Raw genomic sequence first — 15,978 nt, 5'->3', positions numbered from 1 at the left:
ATCTTTGCGGAACACATGCTACTACTGTACTGTACAACATAATTATAGCTTGGACACAAACACAATGGACCATGTGTTATATGTTTTCCAAATACCAGTCAGTGTATGCCTGTATATGGGACCAGCAATCGATGACCTGGAAGTCCCAACTCCGAAGTTTGTAAACATATTTATAAATTATCATCACATCATCCTAGCTGCTATTTAATTATTACATTTAGGCCTACGGGATGACAGCCGACAGAGAGACATCTAAACATGTAGGATTCGTTTTGTTTTGTTTTAGCTCGTGATGATTTGCACTATAAAATATAAAAAGCGTGTATTCAAAGACTGCTACTCCCTTTAAACTATCCATAATTATTATTATGATGACCAGACCACCACCCGCTCTATGACAGTTCTCTGTCACGTCTACCAGTGCTAGTACCACCTAGTGGCTGCGCGCGGGAAGACATCACCACCCTGACAAGTCAAGTCTGCAGGACTGGAAAAATAACTTGCAAGGATAGAATAGAATAGAAGATGATAAATCATAAATGACACAAGACAAGACACATTTAAAGTATTTCAATCGATGATATTTTAAAAAATACTGACATTGTATGGTTTTATAATGTTGACAGACAGTACAGATCCTATGTTTACAAAAGAAAACACAAACATACAGATTACTAATATTCCATTTGAGGGGGTATAGCCTCAGGCCAATTTATTTCTAAGCCATGAATTAGATGGTGGGTCAGAACAAAGTCAATGACAAGTTTAGGACCTGGGACATGCAGCAGACCACCTACAATAAACAATAACGATATTGCCATAAAAGTTAATAAATAAACGTGTGGTTCTACTGCCGATAGAAATGTGTGTGGACAAATGTTACAGATGTACACAGCAATGCTTGTGTAATCATTGTGTGCATGTCCCACCCTTGAATGTGGCACTTATCACATTTTTATCTAGAGACAGACAGTCACTCATTTTTGAACAAGACATCTTTAATGTTTCAAGGTCTCTTCTTAGAACAGAGAGAAACAATGAATTGTTTAAGGCACATTAAACAGTTTAACTTTTTTGTTTTTTAAATGTGAGAGATGTTTTTCATTCAGTTGACAGTGAAAACATTACATTCAAAGAATGGAAAATGGAACAGTGTGTTCAACCTACACGGTTTCATCAATGCAAAGCCACTGCTGTCTAATGTGTCTATACCTATGTGGGTCAGATATTGTATTTGTAAATGACTTACAAATTAACTGTAAAAATCCTACAACTATTCTATTGTATGCATTGTGCACAGAATATAGTCTGTAGTAGTTTATAGGCTACATCTTCAGAATATTTATGACACTGATTTACTATGACACATTAGGAGTCCATAAGGACAGTGGTTCTCAAACATTTTACTTTCAAGGACCCCCCATAACTCTGAGTGTGTACAAATGGAATCAAATGGGTCCTTTTTGTTCCATTTGTACCCAGTTACACACCTATAATGGTCCACATTTGGACCACCTTCATGCAACCCAGAAGGACCCTCAACCCACTTTGAGGACCACAGCACTAAGTAGTATATACATTTAGAGCTATAGCTCTGATTTCTGGTACTATTTGAATGTCCACCACAAGCCGGCATGGCGAACCCTGATTGTGCAACATGGCGTCATAGTAAAATGAAGAACACACTGTAATAAAATGCAATAAAAACAAAATTTGACAATTCTTCAACTGGAATTATTACGAAGAGGCTAAAGCTGGGAACATCAAAATCCTGTTGATGTGCGATAGGAAGGCTATTCCAAGATGTGAACCGGATACACTACACTACAGCTTTGCAAATCCATGACATCCACAGGCCAGTCAGTGTATTACATGAATCCAATACATGCTGTGTTCTTATGTGGATCTCCAACTGTACTTTCCAGGGACTAGTCCACGTTCCACCACTGGTTCGTTTTATTGTCGGTTTCATTTTGCCATGGTCGTTATGCTCCCCTCCATATATTCTCTTTGTTTTGCAGTAGAGCAAAGACACACCTGGATATATACAGTATACCAATACAATATCATGTAGAATCACATACATCACACACTCACACACTCACACACACACATAGAGAGCTCAGGCGCTCTCTGGCCCCGTGATCATGCAAGTGTTCTCGTTGTCCTTGTAAGCCTCTTGTGGTAACTCTTCGTACTGTCGACGGTACAACAAGCGGTTCACCAGCGTGATGATGAACATCTCCAGAATCAACAGTTGCTGACTCATCACTAGAGAGACAGAGCGAGAGGTCACAGGTGAGATGATGAAGTCCAGCAGAGAGCTGCTTCATATAAATGGACTCATAGATGAGAAAATGTATATGATCAGCAGTTCCCAAAGCATTGACCCATGTGACCACCTAACAAGGCAGCCAAATGGCTGCTATGCTAAGTGGTCAGATGGGTCCGTGTGCATTTTCAGATATTAATTTTAATGATCAATCTATCAATCAATTGTCTTCTGGCTCGGATCAATGGAAGTAACATAATAACCCATTTCTTTCAGGGTTTAAAAAAAATTACATAGATTTTTTTAATATTAATGAATTAGAATCTTAGGCCCTCATTTATCAACCGTGCGTACGCCAAAATATGGGCGCACGCCGAAATTACCGACATTTTCGGCATTTAACATTTCCGGCAAAGCTTGAAATTGAACGTGACAACGTTCAAAACCCACGTTTGCTCGGCAGCTGTCGTACGCTTTGTCCTCACCTGTTTTTCTGTCTTAGAACAGCGGAGCAGCATTGTTTGACCAGCTGAGAGGCTGTCACAGGCATTTAAACATATGTTTTCACTCCTAAAATGTTAATATAAAACGGTATGTGTATGTAAAAAACAAAAGAGAGATTTCCAACTTTACAAGTAATTAAAATCGCGTAAAAACAATATAACATGTTTACAATGTATTAGTTTGTGCTTAATCAAACGGTGCTTTACTGGCCTCGTTATGCGAGCGCACTTGTGAGATGATTTTGGAGCGCATGCGGTGATGCAGCATATGTGATTATGATATTATTTAAAAAAAGGCATAAATGGACTGCACGCCTTTATTTCCAAGTGACAATGACAAGCATACAGCTTGCCTATTTGTAGTAAGTACTAGTAGGCTATTCACCATTTAAATAAGTGCTTAGACAGGTTTTGACAGTTTTGACAGTTCAGATAAAAGCAGATCATTTTCGGGGGTCGGGGGAGGACGTGACCGCGGCGTGCGTCGCCAACACATACCAGCACACATGCAAGCGGCAAGCCTTCATCCATATGTTTATGATTCGTTCATCAATGATCAAATCACTACATAAACGTTGATTATGACTGCCTTGACGACATGATAGCCTATCTCTCATGCAGGCATCACTGACATTCACCCACAGGACTTTAATATCACAGCAGTGCGCAGTCTCACGCCTTCGCCGTGCACTGCGCACGAATGGGTAAAATTAATATAGGCCAGCCCAAATGTATTCCATTCATGGCGATGCGATGTCGATGTGTCATGTAGGTGCGTGCGTGCGTGGACATGACAGCAAGGCAAGCGAGGTGAGAGGGAAACAGACAGGGTAGGCCTACAACTTTATTTAATTCATGCAGGTGTTCGTTGTTTATTTATTTAACAACACACCAGTTAGTTGGGCTTGCAAGTTGCGTGTGCGTGCAGCGTGTGTGTGTCTGTGTGTGTGTATGAGAGAGGGGGGTGAGGCGGGCAGAAAGGCACGGTAACCATGGTTTCCAGATCGTATAGCAGTGGTTCAGGTCGCAAAAACGAGGGCGAGGCTTGATTTCTTAGGGCGTGCCAGATCAAATTCAGCCATGACATTTATTAACGTGAGAACGAAATTAAGGAAGGATCAGCTGTTTGCGATCACTTTATAAATGCCGTGGTGACGTGGGTGTACTACGAAACCTGCACTCGAATCTGTGGCAGATTTTACACTCGATTGATAAATGAGGGCCATAGTGGGGTTTTTTTTTACCAAATATTTGCGGGCTCACTTGCAATATCCTCTGGGCCCACCAGTGGGGACCAGCCCACGTACAGGTTGGGATTTGGGTGATGTAGATTGATGAACTATACTCACAGTATCCTCGTGCCATGGAGGAATAGGGTGGGGCACAAGCAATGGTACCATTCATAGCCAGGATGTTGATAATGGCAGTTTGAAGCTGACTCAGGATAAGCACCAGCTAAACACACACATTATTACATTAATATAACATAATCACTGGAAAATCCTACTACAAGAGCCATAAGAACTGTCAACATACAATCATTCAGCGGCCACTTTAACAGGTACAATGCAAACAACCTAATCTGGTGTTAAATGAACAATGTGGAGTTTACTGTTTAGATTGCGGTCCGAGAGATAAAGAAACGTGTCAAACTGTGGGTCCTTGAAATTAAAAAGGTTGATGATGACTGTTGTACAGGGTGTAGCGTTTACTGAGAACAAATACAGGCATCCTCTTAATGAGAGATATGACTGGATGGCGACACCTGCCTTATACTCAATAGGTGTCTAGTTTACCAACATTTTATGTGTATTTATCCAGGACAATGATGGGTTGCTATGCAGCCACAATTGCCACATGTAATACTTGGACAGGGCTTGACATTAAGGCTTGTCCGGGACAAGTAATAAATCTTTCCGGACAAGTGCATTAAAATTGTACTTGTCCGTTGGACAAGTGACTCTTTTTTCTGTGGCACTCCTAGCAGCCAACAATATTGTTTGGCATTATTGTCTGGCTTTCCTAATATTCACCTTTCCAATATTGTTAATAGCTTACATACATTTCATGTATTCCAAATACCCAGCCATAGATCGGTCCTATCCGTGCACGGTTAGCAGACTGCAAACGTCGGCATTTAAACTAGCACTGCGTGTATACTGTGTACTTACCCAGTAATTCATTCCGAAGACTAGGAGTCAGATATTGTCCTCTAGTTTCATATCCATTTGAAAGTTCTGACAGAAAACGTGTGTAAAAAAGTTAAATATCCCCACTTTTCCAGGAGGAAAAGCTGGACTGAAAATATGAAAACGTCCTTTGGGAACCGTTCATGTTTGGGATGCACAAATGTATGGGACACACAATGGACAGGTGTGTTGCGCTTTCATGTGCCTATATTGTGTGTCCCATACATTTGTGCTCCCTAAAGGAAGTTTTGATATGTTCAGTCCTGCACTCATTCCGTGCCCCTCACCGGAGAGAATGTCGTCCGTGTAAAGTTCATGGAAAAGTGGTGATATTTGACTAAATACACGTTTTCTGCCAGAACTTTCAAATGAATATGAAACTAGTCCCCAAATCTTAGGAATTCATTATTGGGTGATTGCAGACGCAGTGGTAGTTTAAATGCTGATGAGATCATTATAGTAACCGTGTTCGGATAGGACCAATTCATGTTTGTGTATTCGGAATACATGAAATGTATGTAAGATCACATTCTAGGGGTATTAACTTTAGTATGTGCCTGCTTAGATGCATGATGTTCATGTGTGACTGAAGCACCTTACCTGGTACATTGCATACTTGGGAATGATTTTGAGCGTTCGCAGGGTGGTCCTCAAGTGCATAAACATGATGGCGACGGGCCACAGGGCTATGATGGTCAAGATGCCCACAAACGGGTTGATCCAGATGGCTGCACCAGTGATGCTCAACTGGAACACAAATTACACAATCACACCCCTGTAGGGTCAGTTCCAAATATATATATATATATATGTATTAACTGTAAAGTTTTAAGTGTTTGAAAATGATATTTGTTTCAGCTTATTAACATCATCAACTCACGTCAACCAGGACAAAGTTTCCATTGGTCCAGAGGACGATGGAGAGGATGGTGAAGATTATCTTTAGCAGGGCAAACTGAAAGGAGCCCAGCTTCAGCAGGAACAGAGAACGCCTGGATTATGACATTGAAAAAAGAAAAACACTGTATTAAAACACTGTAACCAGCCAGTCTTATTATTGTCCCACTCGACTGCTGACTAAGTGACTATATAAGAGAGTGGCCATCTTGTGCATCATTATACAGCTTCATGTAGCTAACGCTTAGAGTATATATGAATAGAGACGGCACCTGGAGGAAACCCTGAGGCGAAATGGACATGGTGGCCGAATTTGGTATTGCAGCGTGGGTCCAAACACATGAACGCGCTGGTCCGTTGACTATCATTGTGCACGTTCACGATGACACGTGAACGCTGTTTCATACGTGAACACACGTGAACGTGTGCAATGATAGTCAACGGCAGCGCGTTCATGTGTTTGGGCCCAATCCATCCCAGAATGCACTCTGTTCCTACTGAAATCGCCTCATGCGCTTTAGAGCAACTTAATGCAAGTGGATGGGAGGAGAACTCGGGTGCCGTCTCTATTCATAATGCTCTAAGAGCTAACGGCACAAAAGACAGTCTAGTACAGTCTACGATCCACATCCCTTGTGGATGATGAATCTATCATTTCCCCTCCTGCCAAACTCCATGTGGCGGGGAATGAGTTGTCCATGATAGCGTCCAGCTTCCTCATGTAAATAATATATTTTTATCCCATGATTTTGTAACCCATTTTTCACCCCTGTGTCAATCATCTAATGTGATCCTGGGCTCTACACACCCTCCACCAACCTAATCCCCATATATGGGGGACAAGGGGAGAGCAACGGACTTGAACTCATGCTTCCTTCATGCCTGAGTGTCCAAGTTGCTCCTTTACACCTGACAGGGGGGAGTTTCCCTGGTTGGACGTAGCGCGTGGAAGGAACACGTTATTCCAACCAGTTCCTTTCCCCTCCATCAAGCTTCCTCATATATAGTGAGGGTATAGTGAGCTAATGTATACATGAGCCAATTCAACTACATTATTGGCAAAGGACCTTCTTCAGGCATAACTAATGATATGCATGAAGAATGTATAGGTTTAGTGGCCTTTGTTTTAGCCAGTAGGGGGTGTAATATAGGTCTAATATGTGATGAAAAACACAGGGGGACCCCTCTGTACACTGAGAGGGTTAAATAGCCGAGGGGGCATTCAACCTGTCTTGCACAGAACAAAGAGTAGACCTTGCTTCTTTTTTTTGTTAAAACATACATTACTGTACGTGACATTATGCAATATTCAAAGATTTTAACTAGACATCGACTTGTTGCCAAAACGTCCTCTCTCCCCTGAAATCGAATAAATGTAATCTGTAACGGTCTTAAATAAATTGATTTGTTACAGTGTAAATAATGTTAACAGCTGACAGAGGGCAGGTCGTGGTTATTGTTGGTCTCCATTTAAACGATGTAAGAACAGTGATCTCAGCTCAGTGTCTAAATACTCAGAAAGTGTTTGTGCTTCACCGTGAGATGGCCACAAATGGCAGACACGGGCAGCAGCAGCAACAGGGTCCCGTGCTGATCCTCAGTTTGTGTTTCCCCGCTCGTCGCAGGAAGGCTTCGTCGCCACCCACCTCCTCCAGCATCAGAATCAGGAACTTGTACACAACGATGGCAAAGTAGCTACGGAGAGATGTGCACATATGGAACAGGACAGAGGTAAACAATAAAGGGGGGCAGTGGTTCAAGCTTATTACTTCTGAGTCCTGACACCATGTGACGTTTTCAGACGCTTGTAATCTTACTTTAGATTAGAACACAGGACGCTCTGACAATCGCATGCGGGGGTTACATAACAACTGACTGGTTTATTCACATGTGTCATTCATTCACAACCCACACATACCGGCGCGCACATGCGCACAACAGACCTGGTATAGTGACATATGTAGTTCTATTGGTTTGACATTATGTAGTTCACTTTACATGACAGAAATTAAATTATTTCTGGATCTACATGGGAACGGTGTGGCTCCAATGTGGATCTCGGACTTCATTTGGCCAGTCTGTGACGTATGTACAGCTGTAATGTACAGCATGACTGGCGCAAATTGAATTCATAGGCGGCGGTAACATTTGCGTTTTCTCACCGTTGCCCATATGAGTCAAACCGTGGGGCTAATTTGTTTATTTTTGTATCACAGTTCTTATATGCCACGATATTATATTCGTCTATAGCAAGTCAGAATGGGGGGAAGAAAACCGTGACCCAGGTATGCATGCGTACATTACGTCAGACTTCGGTGCTTTATTGACTTCCATTATAAAATTAAGTTAAATATTTAAAAAAGTATAAAACATTAAATATTAGTGGAGGTACTTCTGTGCCACACTGGCCACACACATTAAATATTTTCCAAACAATAAAAGATGTGAAAAGGAAACGTATGGCGTTACTTCCTTGGTCTACTGGCATGTGCACAAGAAATCTGGCGCTGATCTGTCCTAGCGGTTCGTAGGACTACAATATTTGTAGACAGCTAGCAGATCCACGGCATACGAAAGAAGAATAGTGTAAGAGGAACACGTAAGGAGTCAGAACGTGACAGAGGAAGAGGTTCAATACTACAGTATGTCTGAGAGGGGAAGAGAGGAATGGTGAGATTCTGAGAAAGAGTGAGTAGAGAAAACAAGCATTACTAGTGTAGCCTATTGTACAATGCCAGCCCTGTTTTCTAGTATATCACTCTGCGTGATTTTCGGTGTGGATTCCCTTGCCTTGCTGACCTCTCACTACAGGGGTTCCATACTGAAAGAAAACCCAGCGCAGCATGGGATGTAAGCTAAGGACAGAGGAGACATGCAGCGAGGGAGTGAAGAAGGAGACACTCACCAGGCGGAGGTCATGTCAGTAAACATGGTAGCTCTGGGAACCCACATCCCCATACATGACATGGTGGCAATCACCTGAGAGAGAGAGAGAGAGAGAGAGAGAGAGAGAGAGAGAGAGAGAGAGAACGTATGATGAGTCAACGCATGTCTCGTGCAGAAAAAAAACCTTTTTCAAATGAATAATTGAACCGAATTGAATAGCCAATTCCCGTTTCAAGAATTCCATGCTAGAAGGCTTTCTTACCTTTATTTGTAGTTGTTACGTCCCCACCAAAGAGGTCCAGGTGTTATTTTGTGCAAAAGTGCATTAGTGGCTATTTCCCCTAACCCTAATATACAGTAAGTTCTCAATGGGGGTTGGGTTTTTGTGCAAATTCACTTATTTCCATCGAAATAAGTAGTAAAGTGTGCCGCCTTGGATAATATTTACATTATGAAGAGAGGATACCGGTATATTTAAAAAAAAATGATTTTTGAGCGATGGAAATAAGCGAATTAGCACAACACCCCAATGCCCCATTCAATTCCTTGCAATTCAATTCATTGATGGCTTATATTAGGGGAAATAGCCAATAATGCACTTTTGCACAAAATAACACCTGGACCTCTTTGGTCCAGGTGTTAACTACAAATAAAGGTAAGAAAGCCTTCTAGCATGGAATTCTCCTTTAAGTAACAGACGTTTGGCATGTAAGTATATAAAAACTGCTTTTAGTCTTACCGGTGCGGCACCGTTGACCCAGACCACAACGCTCTTCTTGTTGGACGGCAACTTGATATAGAAATAGATGCATTCTTCTATGTAGACCAGCATGGAGACGGCTGCCATTAAAGTCAGCACAGAGTACAGGACGATCCCAAAGACATCCAGTTCTGGAGAGAGAGAGTAGAAATTAATGAAGATTTGAAACTAATGTACTCTAGGCACAGAAGAACACATTATGGTTACTGGACGGGTTGCAGAGGAGAAACCCTTCCCCTCGAAAAGAAAACATGGTGTAGTGTATGTAGTTGATATAAAATATGTTTAACTAATATTGAAATGAAAATGATATATGACAGGCTAATTGTAGTCTCAAGTTTGTTTCAATTCTCACATATTGTCTTGAAAATGTTTTATGTAATTTGTAATATATTGCAGGATGGAATTTGTTTGTATTATTGTGTTACTTATCCCGCTCATGATTCCTGACATTTTAGGGCTTCCATCCTAACAGCATTTAGTTGTGAACAGCCAAAATGCGTACTTCTAGAAAGACAGGAGGGAATTAATTGCATTCTTAGAATACTGTTCTCCAAATATTCTGCGAGACAGAGGAAATTGTTATTTGTAGTTTTTGAGAAGATTTGCCATAACGACTAAAATATGTAGCCATTCCCCACATATTAGTTGGACCTGTTGCACATACAGAACAGCTCACAAGAACCATATGCCTCATGCTTGTAGCCTACTACTCATACCCTAAATATGTTTGAAATATAAATTTATATTTTATTTAAATAAGTATTAAGTACACCTTATACAGTTCTAGTTTAAATATGGGACACATTCTTACCTGCCATGATATTGTTGAAAACAATATAAACAGAAAAATAATTATATAATGGATACATTTATATTTTGTTTTGTGTTGTGATTGTTCAGGGCTCTAACAGCCTCAGGGGAAAACTCTTGCTGTGTCTCTATGTGTAACCTTGTGATAACGCAGCCTTTCCAAAATCCTTGTATGAACCTCACTTAAAAAAAGTTACTCATTTCTGGGAAGAGCTTCTAAAGTTTGACAAACACATGGATGTGATTACCTTGCTCAAATAAACAGCTGTTCTACGGAAAGAAAGCGAACGTGATGAGTGTTGGCTGTTCACATGGAAAAAGAAAGACGAGAACAAAGGTTGGGTTAATCGTTTCAAGGAAATTCATGGATTGTGGGCACTTTTGGGTCTTGAGCCATTAATTCTCTGGCATCTTCCATCATCCTCAACAATCACACGATATCAGTCACAAAACACACTCAATGGTCAAGCCATCCTGATGCAACAATAGGGGTGCAACATTTGATTGAACCAATAGATTTATTATATTTAAAAACAATCTTGTAACAAGTAGCAAAAATAGCAAAGTGTGGTGAACTTTGTGCTCTTTTCAATAATTTTGTGTGACACTTTTTAGAGTTAATTATTCAGTCAGTAGTTAATCAGATAAATCAATTTAGAAGAAGACTTATTTAGAATAATAATCAGTACTAAGAAAATAATCAATAGTTGAAAGTGAAACCCTACTCAACAATGTCTTTCTTTAAGGCATTTTTAATCATATATCATTTTTACTAGATAGGGGTAGATACACGGATAATACATATCTTGCTGCTGTGCTCAACTCTTCTAGGTGCGTCTTCTGACTGTACTGACAGGCAGATTCACCACACTACTTTGGCAATTTTCAGAGCCGAGTTGCCAGCATGTGAAAGATGAATTAAGCTAGCACTAGCAGCTAAATCAAATATAATAGATTAAAGAGTATAGTGAAAAGCCAACAGAGCTGACTGGCACCAAAACAGGACTACATCTGCTGCAGTGGGGGACAGAGAGGACTGCATGTGTGTTGAGCAAGAGGGAAAAAGTGCCACAGACAACCAGAGGAGAACACCCGTAACAGTTCTTCTGACCCAGGTCACTGGGGCAACAGAATGGACCAATAGGGGTGTGCTGCTTACTGGGCCAAAATGTCATTATAAATGAAAACTGAAGAGAGAAGTGTGTCTGAATGTGTGCAGCTAATCTCATAGAAGCAACTGGACCGATCATCAGTATCAAACCTTTTAGGTTAAGAAAATATTGCAGAAAATATGATCACTTATATTTATAATGAGATCCCTTTTATTCATGCTGTAAGTAGTGTAGCTCTAGAGTGTTTTATTTATTGTTGCACTGCCTGTATCTACTGTAATATATTGTTCGTCTCAGACCAAGGACCGCAATGGAAATAAGTCTCACGACTTTGTTGTATTTATATCCTTGACGTTGTTTTTCTTTGATGTCTAATAACATCAAATCAAATCAACTACAGTATGTCATTTAATACTCGCCCACGTGTCCTTCACAATTGGTCATGTTGTCACTGTATCATACAAAAATGTTCCGTGTGGGGGCTGATACTGTGTATTTTCAGTATGCTACGGATATCAGCAACGCAGAACCGAAAGTGGTAATGGAGATAAGAATTAGCACATATAATTGGCTAGTCAAAAACGAAATGCCATCCCACTTCTGGTTTACCAATGTAATGAACAATCAACCCATTGAATGTCTTTTATTTGACTCATACAGCAAATGCATCTCTCTGACAGAGTCCATGAGGAACTGGAGAGGGGGTCTCTCAACACAACTAACCTCTCTGTTGCAACACAACACATAAACCCTGTGACTGACAGATTATAGACCAAAATAACAATTCCTTTCCTTTGCACATACTAATTAAATAACAAACAAAAACATACATAATCAGACACAGATGCACCCAAGGCAGGCTGGGAAATCCCTCCTCAACCAACTAACAGCCCAGGATGCTACAAATCTTTTCTTTATTTATTTTCAAGTGAGCCCTGGCCAATTAAGAGAGCAGCACACAAATTAGGCTAAAAACTTCCAAGACATTAAAACAAAGACCTCCCAATAAGTGTTAGTGTTTCACAAAATTGTAAATTCCCTATGTACAAAATGTACCAGTCACAGACCTCCATGTGTCATCACTCGTCATGGCATCAGGCACAAACAAATCAGTCAGCACCATGCATGGGCACAAACGGGGGCATGTCCATATATGGACATATATCCCATTCTGACCTGAGATCAGATTCATACGAGGTTTCCGCCGGACACACACTGGTCTGATTAACCCATTCTGACCTGAGATCAGATTCTAAAAATGTCAGTCGCTCTTAGATTTTTCAAAAATAGCAGACCTACAAGCTCGTATCGCGCCACTCGGTGGCGCGATATGAGCTTGTAGATCTGCTCTTTTTAAATAGCTAAAGCATAACATGATGCTGACACCAAAATGGGTGCCCGGTCAGAATGGGTTAAATTGGCATAAAAGGGACAAGGCTAACAGATACAGATACAACATATGGGCATATCAGTCTGATCTGTGGTGCAACGTACTGTAGGTGTGAGGGCCGGCCCAACCTGACCTCTAGAGTATAAATATAAAAATACAGTAGTCTACTACTGCATAATAACACTGGATAATAAGCACAATGTTATAATAAAAAAGTCAGTATCCTTGGTCTGCCCTGGTCCTTGTGTGTACCCCCGTTCATATTTTGCACAGTCTGACATGGATTTCTGGCTTTTTAGGGAATTAAATAAATTGACAAATTATGCTTTCTGTATACCAAAGTAGTATGCCTTGAATTAAAGCAATAAGTTTTACAATGTCTCTCAAGAGGTACAAGAGGGTTTATTCGTCACCTTGTCAACCGTAGTTGCATGTTGCACGGTGTTGCATTGGTGTGCTGTGGACTGGCCTTAAGTCTGACAACAGGTGTGTCCTTCAGATGTCGAGTGTGGTTAAACTAACCTGCCTGTAAGTTCAGGGCCAATGAAGATCTTCACTAAATGAATGGTTACTATAGGCAGCTGTCTCTGATATTCACACTTGGCACACAGGATGGAATAAAGATGTCCATCATGTGGTTTTCCACAAGAAAAATGTGTTATCCGAGAAGGGTGCGCCATTCTCATTTTTGTGTGAAAATGAATCAGGTCAAACCAAACAAAACTCTGACAAAAAACAAGAAGTTACTGAAAATTAACCAGGAACTATGATAAACGATAATACATTTATAAATAAATAATGTCATTGTGGATCTTATTGTGCATATTAAGTAAGTTAGTTCAAATGAAACAGGTGTATTCTACTACAACTTTGTTTTCCCAGGACATTGGCACAGTGCACAGCATATGCACACAGAATAGGCTACAAAAATGAAAGATTAGTCTAATCCAATGAAGGGTTCCTCAAACGTTTTCATGTCCGAGGGACCCCCAAATGAATGTATTTGGCCCCCCATCTGAAAATAGTTTGTGTCAGGGAACTGGATACAAGATTTGTGTTGTTAAAATATTTAAAATGTGTTAATTAATTTTTTTAATCTACAAGCTATTTTAATTAGCCAATATACATGTAAGGATTAAAGTGGCTTTGATGCATATGGGGACCCCAGGAAAGCCCTAAGGACCCCTGGGGGTCCACGAACCAAACTTTGGACCCCAGGAAAGCCCTAAGGACCCCTGGGGGTCCACGAACCCCACTTTTAAAATCACTGTTGGGCAATAAAGTTGATCTGATTCTGATTTGGTTTTAGGATAGGTTTGTGATTTATATTAGCCTATAATAATATCAATATATGGATTTGTAATTTGGCTTAATTCGTTCATATGACTTACAGTATGAGTAAGAAGATGAAAAGGGACACAGACAGACAGGCTATACTGGTATAGTCTACTATATATGGTGGGGCCTTAGAGTATACTTACATTACATTTACATGTATATATACTCTAAGGGTGGGGCACAACCGGTATAACGGGTATATTGCATTAAATAACAAGCCATGCTCATTATATAGGACAATATAATATGGACATTTTAACATTTTAATCGCCTATAGGCCTATAAATGATAATGAATTTGGATAGGCCTATATAGGCTATAAACACGCCATTTATAACAAATGGCATTTAAACTTTAATATTCTTTGAGACTGTTTGGCAATGTGTGAAAAGATGTGGTCAGACACAGCTGGCTTGATCAACCAGTTCAAAAGCAATGTGAGGATTTAAAATGTGGAAGGTGGAGAATCAGCCAGAAATAGTTTTTTTTTATAAAATAATGTAATGTATCGAAGTCTTATTTAGCAGCACTGCAGCAGGTTAAACAATTAATACAGCATGGTGGGTCATAGGGCATATATAGGCTAGCTAACGTACCCCATCGGCTGATGGAGAGAAAGAAATGCACAAAGACTCCGATCTGCATCTCAACTATACCTAACCCAGGCTCTTTTTTTACACAAAATGAAATGCAAGTCAGCCAAGTCTACTCACGAAGAATGATGTCGATTGCAACCGGTGGTTGGTCCCTGCAACTCGGGTCAATAGTTCGATTGGTTCCGTCCATACTGGCTGTAAAAGAGTGAAAGTTCTCGCGGTGCAATTTCCAATTTCAACCACTTGCTTATGTCCAGACGTTCAGAACCGGCGATGAAAGGATCTATTCTGCCCTGAGTGCCCTCTAAAAGTTTCAAGAGAGTGGCCCATACACTGCAGCGACAAGAAGAAATACCTCCCCGAGAGCCCTGCACTGCAGTGGAAATGCCACTGAGACAACGGTGGTGCAGGGATTTTGGGAATCACCCCCGGCTCCCGAAAACAATTTGTTGTTGAAATAGGAGGAGGAACGCCTTGGTTTTGTGTACGCCGTACCGGACGTTACTCCTCTGACAAATCACGGATGACTGTCTAGTAATTGACGCAATGCACGGGGGTCCCGTGGGCGCTGGAGGGGCCAATTGTGCAAGATTTCATGTTCGGTCGGTCCTCCTCCCAGACTGTCCCGTTGTTCACACAAGAATTGCCCATGCATTGAACCACCGTACTCCCAAAGGAAGAGAGAATGTCTCAGTGATAGAAGAAATAATATAAAGGCTGCCGCTTCACCGGGAAAGGGGGCATGAGGAAAGGGAAGGGGAGGGGGTGTGGGGCATTCCTGAGGACGGGAGCCTGAAGCTTGCTTTCCCATCACATGCCCCCTGTTCCCATGGATACCGATGCAGAGGCGTCGTCATGTGAGGCATTTTGCTTGCAAACATTTTATGCTGTCTGAACTCTGAAGACGATGCTCTCTAGCTGAGCCTCTCTCCAATTGAGGGACTTGACAAAAACAACTGCTTTGAAGCCCGTTTACATGTTGTAGCCTACAGTAAGTTGACCGCTAGTCTATAAGTTTCCTAACAGTGATGTTGACAGATTAAGATTCCTATCATTTTAGGATGTTAAACAGCTGTGTCGGTCCACTGTGCCCGAATCAGGTGATGGGGGCATGGTGCATGGTGTATAGGCTATATTGTTTCCATTTATAATTCCTTGTAGTCCCTCCTTCAAACTGTCAGGGTTTTGCAGTAAAGGCAAAGGCCTGTATTATAGCCTACAG

General features: G+C 41.0%; 1 protein-coding gene across 1 annotated transcript; it reads right to left on the bottom strand.

The window, feature by feature from the left end:
* Positions 1 to 574: 574 nt before the first annotated feature.
* On the bottom strand, positions 575 to 15,393 carry slc51a (solute carrier family 51 member A). The gene is made up of 8 exons (XM_083778488.1): positions 14,874 to 15,393; positions 9,487 to 9,638; positions 8,767 to 8,840; positions 7,398 to 7,556; positions 5,845 to 5,956; positions 5,565 to 5,711; positions 4,125 to 4,230; positions 575 to 2,271 (listed from the first exon to the last, which is right to left on the bottom strand). The coding sequence occupies exons 1-8, from the start codon at positions 14,944 to 14,946 to the stop codon at positions 2,123 to 2,125; spliced, it is 972 nt and encodes a 323-aa protein (XP_083634614.1). The 5' UTR covers positions 14,947 to 15,393; the 3' UTR covers positions 575 to 2,122.
* Between the last annotated feature and the right edge of the window lie 585 nt (positions 15,394 to 15,978).

Source organism: Protomyctophum parallelum, assembly GCF_964188405.1.
Source record: "Protomyctophum parallelum genome assembly, chromosome: 12".
NCBI lineage: Eukaryota > Metazoa > Chordata > Actinopteri > Myctophiformes > Myctophidae > Protomyctophum > Protomyctophum parallelum.
Note: the sequence above shows the minus strand (reverse complement) of the source record. Positions and strands in the feature narration are given on the sequence as shown.

Bases quoted from the DNA above. Each gene is read 5' to 3' on its own strand.
- slc51a (XM_083778488.1), bottom strand. From the start codon at position 14,946: ATGGACGGAACCAATCGAACTATTGACCCGAGTTGCAGGGACCAACCA. The intron at 8,841-9,486 runs GTAAGACTAAAA...TCTCTCTCTCAG, and splicing joins GGGTCAACGGTGCCGCACCG to GTGATTGCCACCATGTCATG. The intron at 5,957-7,397 runs GTGAAGCACAAA...GTCATAATCCAG, and splicing joins CCATTTGTGGCCATCTCACG to GCGTTCTCTGTTCCTGCTGA.